Here is a 17493-nt window from a genome sequence, read left to right as displayed (position 1 = left end):
TTAATTTTCACACTGAAGTGTAATCATAATGAGGCATGTTGACAGTTCTAAAACAGTCTCCAGGTCCTACCCTACTACTGTGCTGGATGCAAAGCACCTTGGAGACTTGAAGTTCAGACCATTCAAGAACTACAGCTTATCAACAAGCATACTGGGAATGAGGTCTGCCTGAACAACCCTTCTCATCTTACAACTCTACTCATGACCAGGTTTGTTTTGGGTAGGTTTAGGAACTTTCAATGATTTTGGAAAATGAGTAGTGGGTTAGGTTTTGGGGTTTTTTTCTTTAGGTAAAGAAAATGACCTTGAGCATGAAGTCAGGGCTTGCAGAAAGCCCAAAGATATCATTTCACCATCACTGGCCTGGGGCATTCACAGGAAGGAGGAGGAAAGTCTCCTCCACTAATTTCTGCCTTCAGTTATATACAGATCACTTACAACCCAGTGAAGAATAGCCAAGGGATTCAGAATCTCACCCAGTCTGATCAAAGGACTTATCCCCCATTTACCTGAAAAGGAAATCAGGACTATGGCTGCACCATCATGGATACAGGTATGATATCTGTTTGTGTAACAGCAGCATATTAAAGATACTTTCATATGTCAAAGAGCATGAGGATAGTCACTTAGTGCTTTTTGTCACAAAGACCTGTCAACGTCAACTTGTGTCAAATTTAAGTAGGTGGATTAAGCTTGTGGACATAGCCTCGAGGGATCAGACAAATATAACTATTACGTAGGCATTCCCAAAGTGCTGACTCTGCTAGTAAGACAAAAATAGACAAAATGCTAGTTTGGGGAGAGAGCATGGCTCACCCCAGCCCTTGTGCAGTTGTTGTGCGTGAGGATTGTCTCCTGTGTCTGACCACTGTAAGACACAAGAACTGTTGTTGTGGCACAAGGCTCTCTCAGGGGTAGATACTCCACTGAAATTGGTGGGCAGGAAAGGACCAAGGACGTGGAAGAGTCACTTGACAAATGTCATGTCCAGATCATCAGTACGCAAAAGCAGTGAGGCTTTTTCCTTTCATTCCTTATATTCCCTGAAAAAAAAAAAAAGTGCTCTGAAGAAGAGAAATGGCTCAAAATGGTTTGACTACTTTTTGTGGGTCACTTCACCCAGGTAGATATGGAGTCACAGTGGCTTCAGTGATGTGATTAAAAGCCAGAGCCACATCTTTTAGAAGACAGGAACTTGCTCAACAAACTATCGAGATTACCACAGTAATTCATTTGGAAAAAATACTGTTAGCTGACTTCAGATTAAATGAGCTGGAAAACACAGGTCTTGGTTCAAAGTAATTTGTAGTCATCATTCTGCAAAACCTAAGCACAGTCATGAAGGTAGGGTCTGCCCAGTGCCTCATGAGCCTCTATTGCTCACTGAGAAATAATCTGAATCTGAAATAATCTGAAGTTGTGAGCAACTTCTGCAGACAGCTCCCAACCGGAGTGGAAGTGAGAAACTACAATACCAGCTGAAATCATTACCTGTTTTTATGAATGTCCACATCTTTTCATGTTACATTTAAAAGATGTACAGCTACAGAAACTGTTCTAAGCAGATTTCATTCCTAAATCCTGAGAGCAGAAGTTATTCTAAAGGACTGAAGTAAATAAGCGCTGGTGCTTTGGTGGCTAGCCAAATGACTATTACTGTTGTCAACAGTGTGATAGAGACAGACTGATAAATTTATTAATGTATTTCTAGTTTCTGTTTCCACTTGTACTGATGGAGTAGACAGATAAGACTGCCTATTTTGACTCACGACTCTTTATGGTTAAAGATTAAAACAGCAACCTTAGGTTAAATACTGTCTTTTATTATGACAAAGTGAACACAGCAGCATGTTCACTGAAGCTGAAATTATTTTATATTCCAACAACTAAAAGTGTCACAGTCTGGTGATGCATCTCTAGGTAGGGACTGGAGAAGAAATAAAATTAACAAAGAGTTTGGTTAAAAAATTAATTTTCCATCTGATTAAAATTCAAACCCATCCCTAGTGAATTTCAGTTTGTAGAAAAAACCCCAAGAACACACAAACAAATCTGAGGATAATAATTAGTCCTAATTAGGATAATAATATAATTTCACCAAGAGTATAATTTAACCAAGAGTATTTAGGAATAACCTAAATACTTTAGTTTATATATGATTCTATGGGCCACAGCAGCCAATCAAACCATCATATGCTGAAATATTCCCTGACTTAAGGAGTGAAAAACTGAATGAACAATTGGAACAAAACTCTGGTAATAGTGAATTCTGCAGAATGGACTATACACCAAAGAAATAGTTTACAAATCCACTCAAGTGCAATTGGTGACTCCAGATTTTGTCGTCATTGTCATCCATAATTACAGAAGTGCAAAAAGCAACCATTGCTTGTTTTGTGTGTTTTCCTCGCTGTTCCCATTTTTCTAAAATGATGCTATTAAATCAAATCTGACCATATGTGAGGTTCCACATCTTTTCATTTCTTATGAGAACTTTGTTTTTATGTAGGAATTAATCTCTAAAGAACACTGTAACCATGACCTTGAACAAAAGTAATTTAATAAAATGTATGTTTATATGTCTATATTCTTCTGCATTTCTTCCTTTGCAGACTTGAAGTTTCATGTATACTGTAACTGGGATCTAGAAGACTGCCAAGCACTGACAGTATTTAAAATAGATAGAGAAAGCTAAAGTTGGTGGCTTCACTCTGGTTATCAAGTTCCCATGCATTCTTAAACTCATTTTTAACCTGCTCAGCCCACAAGGCACCAGCATGGAGTAATTAAATTCCATTTCTATTTCCATGGTATCTTTCTTGTCTTACTTTATACCACAGAAAATAATATATAAAAGTTATTTCCTGAGTATTTAAGTGTCTAAGAGTATCATACTGGTATCTTGTATTTCACAGACGTAGCAGTAGACTACAATTTGAGTGCCAAACTTCATCAAAATTTTTTCACTACATCTTTTTCTATTGACCTTTTCACAATTGCAGTTTTCTAGTTCATTCCAACGTTAAACACAAACAAACAACAAACACTTGTGGGGGTTTTTTAACTTCTGAAACTGAAATTTTGTGACGCTATCAATCCTGCAAATTCTTGTACGTAAAGTTTTGCTGGTTAACCATCTGTATGACAGAAGAATTTTGCTGAAATGTGTTATAGTGTTTACCAACGTGACTTGTATTCATAAGGTAATTCAGTTTGCTGTCATTACTGAACCTTTATGAGAAGGCTTTTGTCAGCACAACTGCACTTGCAGAGCCTGAGTCTATTTATGTCGATATTGATTTATATTTTATTCCACATCTTGAAGTGTTAACCTTTATTTCCATGTGTGGAAATAAAGGCATTTTATTTTGAAATATCACTGCAATACTTGTTATAAAATGTTACTGAAAAAATTCTTAGTAGGCATTTTCCTCATAAAATTTACGTAGTGAAAACTGTGGAAATTCCATCGAGAGTCAGCTTCTTACTACAGATGATAGAAAGTCTGAAATTGTCTTGTATTATTGCACCATCTCAGTTTATATGCCACCAATTTACAGTAAGTATGAAATGATTAATGACTCCTGCCATTCTGTGTCCTTCACCTAGCTGTTCACAGTCATCTGAGCCACAGTCATGTTATGCTCTACATGGTTCTGGTTCCAGTTAAAGAGGGGAAGGAGAAAACTGGCTGTTTATATATTGCCAATGAGATGGGTGCTTATGTCTAAAGGACAGAAAGAGTGCTACTATTTAAAACCAACAATAAAACAGTTCTGAAATACCTGATCTGAACCTCATAGATTCACCAATACAGTGTAATACTTGAAAGCCCCTGCTCTTAGCCTGAGCACTCGTCACAGGTTCCTGTCTTCGGTGGGGGCTGTAGGTGTGGTAGAAGCTCTGCAGAATCACTCCCACTGTGCTGTAGCTCAGCTGTGATCATTCATTCCATCTTTTTTATACATAAGAAGGTCCCAGTGAGGTCAGGGCAGAGGATCTCACCGTGCACCCGCGGCCGATGCTCTGTGGTGTTGTCGCTCCTGCCCCGTGGGGCCACTGCTGGGCAGCAGTGACACTACCTATGCTGTGGGTGCCTTGTGTGATGTCCAGAGGCCAAGGAGGACTCAGACTCCTGCCTTCGGGGAAAAAATGAATGGTCTGGCTCATAGGTGGAAAATCAGCGTGTTAGTATTTGCAGGGACAAGAGGCAGCCGGGCACAGAGAGCAGAGCATTGTTAGTTCCGACACTCCGGAACTGAACTGCGTGAACACAAAAGGCAGGAGCTCGGCATACTTTAGTTTTTAATGTGTTAAATTGCCCTTAGAATAACAAGGTTTATTTTTGGCAGTAGGTGCTAATGAGAAACCAAATTTTCAAAATTACAACTAACACAGCCAAGTGCAATCCTTCTTTAAAATGACCCAACTCTAATGAATCTTTGTTATGTATTTACTAAAATCACTTAATCCACTCATCAGAATAGTTTAATTCCACGTTAAAAAGTATGGCAAAACATAGACTTTATTCTCAGTTTCCTATCCTGCTTGCAACAGTTTGTTAATAATTTTTCTCTGGAAGTAAATATTTTCATTGTGCTCAAGAGATTCCCTAGAGAAAACTGAAAGCAGAAGACACCACAATGTGATATCAGAGATAGCAATACACTAATGGTAACTTCCTTTCTGAAAGCTGCAAAATATAATAAAGTGGACCACATTATTGGATAAAACACTTCATAAACCACGGAACTGCTACTCAGGAATGATAGTAATTTATTCCTCAAATTTAAGAATGTGTTTTCAATGACAGTTGCACTTCTAATTATAGAATAAAAGTCAGCAATAAAATTGAAAGGTCATTTATTTCCAGAGATGAATATTTAACCAGTAACGAACTTCCTTTCACATTGTCCAGATAATTTCCAAACCAGCTCAGGAAAGCAATTTTACCAGTTAGAAAAATATCTTCACTCTTGCTCAATCCAAATTGTGACAGCGTTGTTTTGCTGAAATATTTCACTCTGAGTCAAGGAAATTGTATTATTTTATGAAAATCACATTATGGACTGGATGCTCTGCATAACTGCAGTCAGTTCCACAAAGGATTAAATCTCCTGTCATTCAGTGCATTCAGGTTAGCCCTGAGAGCCATGTGATTATGTGAAGATAGTGGGAAATAATTCCGCTTAGAGAGATTGACTCTTAGGGAAAATGATGCATAAGACCATGGTGGCATGCATTCATGAAATCTAACTTATTTCAACCAGTTATAAGGAAACATTTGAGACATGCTGATAGGCTTCATTTTAACCAAATTTCAGAATAAAACATTTCAGCAATTTAAAATGAAATCCTGCCGGTATTCCCATTCCATGGTTTTTGAAATGTCAACTTCTCTTTGAGGGTCAGGGCAAAACTAAACGTGTACATGTTGAGATTTCCCAAGGATTGAATTTATCAGCTTGTTATCAACTCTTTGTCAGAGTAACATATGCTACAACTAGGCATAAACATTACCATGACCGTATCCAAATACCAAATAAGAAAAACATTTGCTTCAAGTCTATTTGACAGTGGGTGACAGATAATTTGATACTCTGTGATCTTTTCAAGAAGAAAGGGCCTTCTCAGACTTCCTTCAGATAAGAGCACTCTTCTGTCATCTGCACTTCAGTCCTCAGCCTCCTCTTGAGAGACACTGTCTTACAGAATGGATTGTAACAGGAGTCCAGACTCAGGACTGTCAGGTGTCTAGGTGGTTAGGGATTGTTTCAAGTAGTTAATCACTAATAATTCATTACTTATGTCACCCTGAATTTTTTACCCATCACATTCATGGAAAACAACTCACTCAAGATGAAAAACAGGGTAGTAGCATCCACTTTTTAGTTTACCAAGAGTAAACTCAAATTTATGGGCTGCAAAATTCAGTGGTTGCTACTTTTTGTGAGTGCTGATGTCCAAGTACATGCTAAGCAAAATGGATTTGTAATTAATTTGGAGAAAATTAAAAAACTCCAAACATAACTTGCAATATAGGAAGGCGTTGTATCAGAGTTGCAGTGTTGCTGATAGTAAACACTAACAATCAGCAATTACCCTAAAACTCAGAAACTTACTTCTTTATTAGGATTTCTATGTACTGACTTATAGAGTTCTCTCTTTTTGTAAGCTTGTTTGCATATAAATATTTGTTGTAGCTCATATTCCTGCAATTCAGCATTGTATTGAAAAACCTTTAGGACTATTTTGCACAAGTGGAAAGAAAGGACTCTTTCCGTAGGTGAAAATTTAGGAGATCTAACATGCCAGAGACCTACGGTACTAGGCAAACCTTTGGTGGGTCCTGCAGCAATAGTTATGTACAGGAAAGTCATGTATGACCCTTTGTGGGTGTTCAGCATAAAAAATTGCATACATTCCTCTGTGTTAATACTGTTAACATTTTCTACCTCTCTATCTCATTCTGCATCAATGAAGATAACTGTGAGAATTATAAGGCTTCACTTTAAAAAAAAAATCACTTAGCTTTGCCTTTAGGGAGTGTTTGCACACAGCAGGATGTTTGCAGACAGACTGTGAGAGTTTGCATCAGTAAGTCAGTAAGTGATATGTATAAAAGAAAGCTCTTATAAAGCATGACAGCAAAATGCATTTAAGATGCTATTGTGAATTACAATCACAGCTCATGGCATATGGTTTCTCTCCGGCTAAAAAAGCTCTTGGGTAAGAGAGGAAACTTTATTGCAAAACATGGAAATACAAAACAAGGGCAAAGAAAAAAGGGGCACAGGACAGAGGTCAGATTTCCCCTTTAAAAATAGGGCTAAGGAAAGCGTAGATGAAAGATTAGTAAGGCTGGAGGGAATGCCATGGAAAAAATGTCATCAGACATCTGACCCTCTGTGCCTTCACTAAAGTCTGCATCTGTGGAGGAGTGGCAACCACAGTCTCCACTGGAATTAGGCTCTTCTTTTGGGTCTAAAATAAGGTTTTTGGCCTAGATACTACGTTCTTATAAAGATACAAGATACCAAATGTGCTACAGGGTGTGCATGTGTATCTCTATCTACGTGAGTATCACAGGATGAGACACAGAAGCTATTAGTCCATTAATTACTCCATCGGCATGGCATTTCTCATGTGGTTGTTCCTAGATATCTCAAGCCACAGATATTCTCCACATTACCAAGGATAAGTGGTTTGTGTAACTTTTGTTAGGAATAATGCTTTAGTGGTACTGCAAATGAATAAAGCTGTTGAAAAAGGATAGAAATGCAACATTGTGTACATCAAGGTGTGCAAACTGTTTGAAATATTTCATTTCAGTTCAGAAAATCATGAAAGGCCCCACCACACATGCACAATCAGCTCAGACTGATAAGAGAAAGTTTTTCTTTCTAGAACTGTTGGAACTGGTGCTAGGTGCCATAATTTGTGCATTCTTTTCCCCACAGAAAAGATCTTGTGGCAGAAAGCTATGAAAATAAACACAAAAATATCCGAAGGTTGGAGTTCAACAACTGTTCAACAACTATGTCTTATTGCTCTTTCTAGTCCACCAGCATAGTAGATTAGGTGACTACCAAGGATTAAGTTCTGTCTCATCAACTGAGCCAATAAACTTTTCTTTTGGAGTCTCCTTCAGTTTTAGCTGCACTTGTATTCAGTTTAATTTCATCACAAAGTCAGGCCTTTGAGAGAAGAGAAAATCTGGAATAGGCTTTTGGACTGGATTTGCAGGCTGACTGAGCAAAGCATGACTCCCCTTTGAGAAAAAAGTACTTGTTTGTGCTGTTTTGTGAGTTGCTTTTGCTCAACCACTGCCCATTTTGTTGCGTCCAGTTGGTTCAATATGGGGAGCAAATGTCTCAAATTAATGTCTATGCACAGAGCTAAGATTTATAAACAGAAATCTATAGGAAAATGGAATTTTCATCTATGTTTGTGGTTGACTTCAAACTACTCTTGGCATGTATGACCAAAATTAGGAAGTTATTCTGAGCCTGCAAAGACACGATGAGTGTATTTTAATACAGATCCATCTCAGAAAGCATAATGCTACTATTGAACAATTCTTTCAGATGCTCACTGAAACCAGCATTTGATCCTACAGAGAATTAAACTAGAATAGAACTTTTTGTAATAATCACCTGACCAAAATAACTTGTTGGAGCCATCACATATAAGGACAATCACCCTAAGAAGTAGATCACATGCTATTTTCAGTTAGTAATAGGGCCAGGGAGAGCAAATTATGTAAGAACTATTTCCTAATCTCCAGAGAAGGGAAAGCAATGACTGTCTCAAACACATTCCATTGCTTCAAGATACAGCAGGACTCCCTTCTTGATGCAGTGTCTGCATACTTTTGGGAACACGGAGATGGTACATAGGGCAGAGGCAGCAGCTCTAAATCATGGAATGAGTCACCCAACCATGCTCCCAGGTCCTGGCACTGCACAACCTTGCACTGCATAGAAAACACATGCAATGACCAACCTGCAACTTATCTTATTTGTGAGGGCCTTTGCTGAAAAAAATGACTTTATTGCAAGGCAGACCATGAAGCAATTTTTAAGATGGTGGATTTATTTTTTTAATTTTTGAAGTTTTCTGAGACTGCACTCTATTTGACTTTCTGTTCAGCAACCCTTCAACATTATTCCAGGAGGTCAAATATCCTAAATTAACCTCCATCTATCGCTGAGAGAAGAGAGCAGGGTGTGCTATATCCCAGTATTATGACATGTAACACCACCATGACTAATTGCAGCAGAGGCCACATATTATTTTGTCACTTTGAACTGAAAATACACATAAAGACACTTGGTTAACCAGTAGAGGGGAAGTGGGTGTTATTGGTCTTCAGAAGAGGCTGTTCTAAGGCATGTGGATGTAAGGCATCCTGCATCACTTAGCCTAGGTCCCACTGACTCCTCTGTGGAGACGCTATTAGCAACACAGGCACAGGTAATGGGTGAGGGAAGTCAGAGAGAAACCACTTTGTTTTGCGTATGCTGCATTTTTTAGGGTCTGAGTAGAAATCTATCTTCATACTTGAACCCAGAGGAACTTTCTGTCCCTACAGCATCTCAGGAAGCAGTAAAAATTGACCGAAACTTTTCCCAAAACATGTTTGCTAGAATGGCTTCCTAGGACATAAAATCTTGTTGAACACAGAACTGTCTTCTGTGAGGTGCTTCATCTTGGCTGAACATCTGCTAGTTCAGTGAGCTCTAGGAGCTAAAGCCACATCTAGCAAATTAGAGAGAGTAAATTCCAGAAATGGCAATTCATGGAGATTCCTAAATCTACATGTTTTTTGTTGAACATTTCATAGAGTATTCAGAAACACTGTATTATTTAACATAAAAAGGGCTTACTGCTCATAGATACAAAGATCACTGATGTAACCAGTCATTCATCTAACAGCATAAAGCTGTTGGAGGAAGTGAGAGTAAGCTTGAATAGAAAGGAAGTAGATAAATTAGTATTAATTTGAATAGGAATTCATCTTTCTGTTTTCTCTCATTGATGTAAAGTAGAAATTTAATTTTTCATTGATTTAAATGCTCAGCCATGAAATAAAATATATTGACTTAAAAATAATTGACTTATAAAAATAAAACAAGTAAAAGCATCAGATCCTCCCAAATAACAAAAAAATGGCAGTAGAATCTTTTTATCATTATTATTTTATTTTATCAATGCACAAAGCAGATTGTAGATTACAGATTACGGAAGGCTGCACGATGCTCAAGAGAATCTGGGCCTAAGGTACTTCTTTATTTATTGAGAAAGAGCATCTGAATATGCAAATAATGATGGAATGTAACTCTCTTCTTGTCTTCTTGTAAAACTACCCGTTGCAGAAAATCCTTGAACAGCAACTGAACAAATTGTAGAGGATAGCTCTGCAGCACTATCCTTACGGTACTCAGAAAAAGGGAAGCATATATATGTGTTTATAGTGTGAACTAGGAGACCAAGCTGCCATTATAACCAATGGAATTAGATTTTTTTTTCACCTTAAAATAGCTGCTTATGGCTTATTTAATTTTCTTCATCATAGCTGATCAATGACATTCAGATCCTGGAGCACAGTCTTTTTTTCTCTAGCTGCTACTTTGTGGTGTTGCAGACCTCCTACAGGTCCTGAGTCATATCTGCCAGCCCATGATAGGTATTCTGTGTATCCCAAGGCATCTTATTTGGCAGTAGGGCACGTATGTTTAGGCAATTGCTGGCTGGTCAGCTGAGTAGCAGCAGACCAGGAACCTCTGACTTTAATGAACTGCTGTCCCTGACTCCTCTGGGAGTGGGTACACCAAGTTCACTTGCACATAGCTCCATTTGGGTATCTGGTTCCTAACCCAGAGATTTCTGTGACAGTATAAACACTATTGGTTGATTTCTAGGGTTGCAAAATTACCAAAATTTTCAGTGATCTAACATGGACTTTCATGTCAGACCACTCCTTGCTTCCCTAACTCTTAAAACACCAACAACTCTTCAAAGGAAAAGAATAAAATCTCACAGTGTCATAAAGTGAATGATGATGAATTGATGGAAAAATAGCTTCAAGTACTGGTTCCCTAACAACAGTGAAAAAGAGAAACCGTTGCATCTATCTTGTGTTTGAAGTCTTCAGAAATAGCACTTCAGTGATTGAGAGCAGAAGGAGAGAGCTGGGTGGGAAGTGAGGGTGGGAAGAGAAGGGGGTGTTTCTCAGTCACGCAGTTCCTCAGACTCAAGAGACAAAACTGCTTGCAGTGGGTATGAGAAATCTCTAATGATGACTAAAGTTCACAGTCCTATCCATTTGCCTTGGCCTTTATTTTACAGACTTTTACATTCAGTGCAAAGTCACATTAGTGTCTAAATGAGAACTTTTTTTTCTGTTTCACTCTAGAGCAATTATTAAATTAGGACTTCCAACTTAGATGAATCTCTATGTTTCCACGAGTGATGAGTCTAGTATTTGTTCCTATCCCAAGGGAAATTTCTGCAGGCAGTTTATTTCCAAACTTGATTTGCTCTTCCCTTTCAAGGAACACTTTGGACATCTGCTGATGAAACCTGAAATATGTTCTACTACTTATTTCCAAGGACCATTGATGTGTGGGGCAGCTACTAATGTCTTGACAACTGAAGTCTCACCAGATCTCTCTGCTGTTGTTTTGTTATGCAACCATCTTGTTTGGTAGATCTCTGAAACCAATATGAAAAAACTCATCCAGTTTTTCGTGGAACAGAAGAGTACTGTAGCATGGTTGGTTTTTTTAGAGCTCTCTCAAAGTGATATATTTAGGAGGTATGAGGGGAAAGAACTGGGCAGGCCTTTATTTATCTTCCCAACAGGTGCAGTATAGAGAGGCACAAAGGCAGCATTTGCTAATTTCAGTTTTGCGAAGTACAAAGCACCCTCTGATCTGCTAAAAGACCATTCCTTTCTTTCCTCCTAAAATCAAAGATCTTTTTATTTTAGAGTGATAATATTAAATATTTTTCCCTGTACATAGATGGACTGTTTTTTACACAGTGTGGACAAGCTTTTCAAGTAAGAACAACCTTAAGTAAGACAGGTCAATCTTGCATTATCCTCCTACACGAGTATTAAAATAAAGTCAATGCATTGAATAAGAAAAAAAATCAATGTAGTGCCTTCAATTTACACCACAATGAAACAAACAAAACATAAAAGCTCAAAAATTGATCAAGGGGATTTTTCTTGGCCAGTGTAGGGGGGTTTTAATCAAATTAATTTGATTGAAAAAGTAGTCTGAAACTTAGCAACGATGGGGGCGGAAGGTCAAAGAATAAATCTGAGATGCTCTGGTATCTTAGAAGGAAGTGTGGGAGCAACACTTAGAAGTTAGCAATGGGAGGGTAAAGGCAGTCTAAGAACAACTCAGTTCCCAGCGTGCAACACGATCTGTGCAGGAGGACGCTGCTCCGTGGGGCTCAGGACGGGAGCACAGCCCACCCTCATAGATCTAATTACAACAGTTAGGCGTAAGTTTGCTTTCCATTTGTGGAGGGATTTTAATTTATTAGCTAGAGGTGATGAACAGAAAGTTTCTAAAGAATTGAGAGGGAAAATAATTTAAGGGGTTAGGGTTTCATCCTTCCCTCATCCACCAAAACTCATTTACCTGTGACTTGAATACGGTGCTTGGAAATTATATATATGAGCCTGACTTGGAGTGTGATTTGGCTCTGAGACTGAAGGAAGTTAGAAATGACGGGAATGCATTTTACAGTCAGTGCTGCAGATGATGATGGCAGAAGGTGGATGTCTGTATGCTTTTCTTTTCCCTCACTATGCAACAAGGAGAGCAGCAGCTGCACTATCCAGTGTGGTGCCATATGAAATGATTATACAGGTCCAGTCTCCTGCATGGAAAGCACTAAACAATGTTATAAAATGTTCACATGCTGGGTTCTTGAATTTTCAGGAAAACTTTCCATCAGTGTTGTTAATTTTGACACAAGCCAACTCTGTAGTGAAACAGAATTCCCATTCAACTTCTCTTTCACCTCTGAAAAATTGCCTAGCCCTGAAAATATAATATTAAAAGGAATCTGACTTTAATTAGCTCTTAACCAATATTTATGCTCAGATTGATTACCTACTGGAATGCTGCTTTATGCGTCTACCTGTATGATTTATATGACTAGGTGATTTGTTTGACAGTGTCTATTATCTTGATACACCACTGTGGTATTGCTTAAAATATTTTAAATATAATTCAAATTTGGTGATAGAAAAAAAAATCACACAATGAAAAAAATTAGTCATGTTTAAAAGCCAATAGAAATAAAGTTTGTTTCTACAGGGTATCTACAGAGAGAACAACGTTACTATATCTCCAAAGCAGTCTCAACGGGTATGTTTGTTTACCTCCTTTCACAGATTTTTTCATGTTTTAGAGATTGTTCTTCTAACAGACAATATATGCACATAGTTTTCTTCACAGCTTTTACATGTATCCTGTTCATAGGTCGAATAAAGTTTTTACTCTGTCTAAAGTAGACACACTGACTTTTAATTTTGATTCCTTGCCAATATGTGGATGCTCCAAGGCAATATTCAAGCAGACCTCGCAAACCCTTACAAAATAAAGTTGGCAGACAGTCAATAAATGCTTTGGCTCAAAATTTGGAATGGTCACTTAACTCATGGCCATGAGTTATTTCCTAGATTGGGGAGAATAAATAAGGCAAATTTACAGAGCTGCCTACTGGGGACGGACTTGCACCTGTCACTGTGGGATGATGCCCACAAATAGTTTGAAAAGGTTGCTCTTGAGAGACTTGGCACTTTTACAAAAGCATATCCAAATGCCATGGCCTGTGACAGCTTAAGAGGGCACCTAATTAATGAGCAGCTCTTATGAATATTGGTTAAAGGAAAGGGGGGAGAGCAAAGATTGACTGAGTGATTGCAATAAATTACAGGAAGTAATTATATGGGGGAGGGTTATTTTATTAGTCACCAGGAAAACTAAAGACTGTTGAATTTAAATGCACTGGTAAAGGTTTTTGGCATCACAGTCGTATCCTAGTCATCCACTGGGATCAGTTAACCCATTGATGTAAACTTCACCTTGCAAATAGGATATTTTAAACCAGCTAAGACAACGGCATGACCATCTACTGCAGAGAAGCCACAGCTGATATTATATACAGGACTCAACGTTTTAGGAGTATCATAAAGGCCTTGAATCATTAGTCATGGAAGCCTGTTTCTACAGTGACAAATTCCACCAGGCTGAAGCTCTCCAGCAACCTTCTCTAAGCTGAGTGGTGTGTTTAATTTGGTGATCCTATTTGTTAAGAGCACTTTGTGAGGCTACACTCTCACCAAGTCAGGAAATTTCTCACTTTGTTATTTTAATAATCTTAAAATAACTAAAAAGATCATTTGGTCTGAAAAAAAGCCTATGAGCTTGCTATAGCACCGCCTCTGAAAAATTTAGTTATGCACTCCAGAGACTGCAGAGATAAAAAAAAAAATGCAAAGATGAGATTTTTTTTAACATTTGAGTGTTGGGTAGTTTCTGATCTCTCAGCTGTTCGCTCTTATGTATTCTGTTTTTAAGTGGCAGGACCTATGGGAATGGGATAATTCAAGTAGATTGCTTCTTTTGGAAATGTCAGAAGAACACTGCTCAGGTGCTCATGTGATGCAGAAGTCTTAAGCCTCTTTTTTTCCCCTCTGCTTTCTATTGTAGTCTTCCAACAACTTCATCAAAGGTTTCTCATACAGTCCTTCCAGTGGTACTTTCCAGAATTAGTCAGTCCAAGGTTCACCTTCATTAATTAATTGCCCTCAACCCTTCACACCTTGGAAATTACCTTGAGAAGAGGCATTTGATGAACATGTGAGCTTCTGAATTCTTACTGGTAGACATAGTATGAGTAGACCTAATATGAGTAGTAGCAGCGGTATTGTATTATTATTGGAACCAAATCCTCCTGCCATTAATATAATAAGTACTCATACTTACTATACAAGTACTGCCACCGGTTCAGGTGAGTTCTTGATCAACAAAAAATCTTTAGGAAGCAACTAATCTCTTAAGTACCATAATATAAACCTGTTTCTCCACTGATCTACTGGCTGCAAACAAACTGGGTGCAACGAGGAGCAACCAGTGTACAACCCAATTGTATTACTTCTCCAGAGCTCATTACTACTTGTGAATTCTAGCCCTATCAGGAGAGAATAATTCAATATTTTTAGATCCTGAATATTGTCTCATCAAAAATCACATTTATTCCACTGTCAATATAATGTTGTTCAGAGTTGCTAAACTTATTTTGTAACACAAACACAGAGTTGCATTGTTAATCACTGCATTGTAAGAACGTCTTTGAAACAATCTAATTTTAAACAGAACCAGAAACATGAGCCTCCAAACTAATTTTCTTCAAAGCACATATCTTTTGAAAGTGCATAAATATTTTAGTGGATTTTTTTTTTTTGAGTTGGCAGCTACAGAATGCATTCTGATTAAAGTGTGTAATATGCAGTCAAATAACAGATCAAATAAAAAGGACACTTAATACATGTGTAAATAATTTGAATTACAAATAAGACACTCTAGAAGGGGCTTGGCTCTAGGTTTGATACAGAGGATTAGGCTCTTGTATTAATACGTGCACTTGGTGTAGCTATTTTCAGAAGGATACTTCATCTATCATTGTCCTCGATCACTAAGGAGGGCCAGTAAGTAAAGTGATCACACTGGTCTGTCAACACTGCTTGCTTGAGACTCAGTCGTGCAAAAAGTTTAGTTTTCATATATCCCCAATCAAAGAAGGTACCAAAACTGAGTAACGTTCCTGACAGTTGCTTTGCTCTTCACAAAACCAGAAAATATTTCAAAAAGACATTTAAAATCAAGCAAATGTGATTGGTAGATCGGTGTTAAATCCAATGTACTTAAACTACAGACATGGGCCCAGCAGTTCTTTCAGAATTTATGGGAAATAAAGTTTATTTAATGAGTTCTATTCTTTCCACAAGATTACCTTAAGGATTAAATTCAGTTTTGCATTTGGGAGTGCATTAGAGAACCTGTCTTTATACCTTTCATTTGCCGATATCTGCAAAGCATATACAGTTTGTGCGTTCACAGCTTCGCAAAAGCTATTTATGTAGTCAATGTTAGAAAATAATCATCAAAAATTCTTGCGAAAACATCTAAACTTGAAAGGAAAATACAGTAAGGGCTATAGAAGTAATGTAAATAGATGAAGCTTATTTAGTTTAAATTTTCAAAATGGTAGAAAAATAAATTCTAGCTTTCAAAAAGTTATTAATTAATTGACTCCGACCACTTTGCCCCTTTTTGTGCAGCCTCCACTGTACAGTTCTGCAACTCACTAGCAGACTATATGCTCAGTTTCTTTGCTATGAACTTAACAGCACCACAAAAGGGGTCAATATTACTGCCTTTAACTATCCTTCTGAAACATAAAAATAATTTCTGTAGTGTGGCAAAATGAATCATTCCAGTTCAACTTGTACAGAGGAACTTACTACATTCTTCACTTATGCATTAGATGTATAGAATATATTTTCATCAGAACCTTAGCACTGTTTCATGAATACATCCTTTCCATTCAATAACTACTAGAAAGCTGTATGAAAAATATGTCAGTGTCCTGGCTTTTTAAACCACAAGAAATGTTTATTCCCTCTTTTCCAGAGTCTAGTTAGCTTAGAATAGAGAAACCACAAGTTGCACTATGGAAATCCTGCAGTCCTTAAAAAAACACAACATTTGCCCAATGAAGTAGTTTCTCAATAACCATTCAAAGTCATTGTTTCTTGTCTAAAACAATTTTGTGCTATATTCCTGCCTGAAAGTAATTTCTAAATCTAAAAGGATCAGTGATATCTAATGGTATAATGTTACCCAGCTATTGTTCTTAGATATTATTTGTGGTTGATATATGCAAGATGGTCTAAAAGATGGTTTTTGCATGTGTGTCCTCATAATTCCTGTAATTAAGAAATGTTCAGGTAATGTTTGCTATGCTTACCATCTTTCTTGGTGGGTTCCGGCATTGTTACAAGAATTCTTTATTCCCAGTGAGTTTCAGCCTTTCAGATGCAGTAAGTAGTAGCCCCAAGTCCAGCTGAGAGAGTATGCAGATCAGTATGACAAGCAGAGGGTAAGAGGAATTCCTCTGCTTTATATACCGCGGCTGAAATATCAATCAAAATAGCACCTCCTCTCTTTTCAATGCAAACACTTCGAAAATTGACAGTTATGGGAAACCCTCTCACATCTGTTGTCTGCAGCCTCTGCTCCCTGGGCTTTTGGAAGGAATCTCTGCTGCATTGCATGGGGCTGATGAGAACATCTATAACTTTCTAAATTCAGCTGCAGAGCTCGCTCTCTGTGTCCTCTCTGCAACATGCAGACACGCATACACACGCAGATAGAGGCTGAAAAAGTGACTGCCATGCTATTAAAGAACCCCTCCTGCCTGCAGAACTTGTGGGAAATGCCTGTATGCATTTGTGCCTTTTTCCACAACATAAATGTGATAAGTAGTTACAGACAGTATGCCTGCAGTGAAACCTCATTTTCTTCCTTTAAGAGAAAGCTGTGTGCAAAGACAAAGTGAGAAATACTTTTCATTATTAATGAAGAAAAAATGATTAATGAAGAAAAAATTATTAATGAAGAAAAAACTGTTTGCAGCAGTGAAGAACCTCCATATCTCCATTCTGTTTACACTTACTACACTTTCTTGAGTCCTTTCCCTGTAGCCACCCTCATTTCAGCTTTGGTAGACACTATAATGTTCCTTTCAGCACGGCTATCTCATTAACTGGAGAGATCACTGCTGAGAGTCGAGATACTCTCTTTTCCACTCATCCAGGAGATCCAACACTGCTTGCCTTTGCCAAGCCAGGAAACCAGACAGAAGGAATGGAAATCCTATCTGTAGCACACGCACAGA

The 17493-nt window shown here is 37.9% G+C and overlaps 1 protein-coding gene across 1 annotated transcript in view; it reads right to left on the bottom strand.

Annotated features, from left to right (window-relative positions):
* The window catches only part of MYBPC1 (myosin binding protein C1), a 73888-nt gene extending 57208 nt beyond the window's left edge, over positions 1–16680 (bottom strand). The window contains exon 1 of the mRNA XM_039383188.1: positions 16564–16680. Within this exon, the coding sequence (XP_039239122.1) occupies positions 16564–16588 (25 nt within the window). The 5' untranslated portion in view covers positions 16589–16680. The remainder of the gene's footprint in view (positions 1–16563) is intronic.
* Between the last annotated feature and the right edge of the window lie 813 nt (positions 16681–17493).

The sequence above is a fragment of the Pipra filicauda genome, unplaced genomic scaffold, assembly GCF_003945595.2.
Source record: "Pipra filicauda isolate LSUMZ 115617 unplaced genomic scaffold, ASM394559v2 scaffold2_size9829703_pilon, whole genome shotgun sequence".
Taxonomy (NCBI): Eukaryota; Metazoa; Chordata; class Aves; order Passeriformes; family Pipridae; genus Pipra; species Pipra filicauda.
This window is presented reverse-complemented; position numbering and strand designations above follow the sequence as displayed.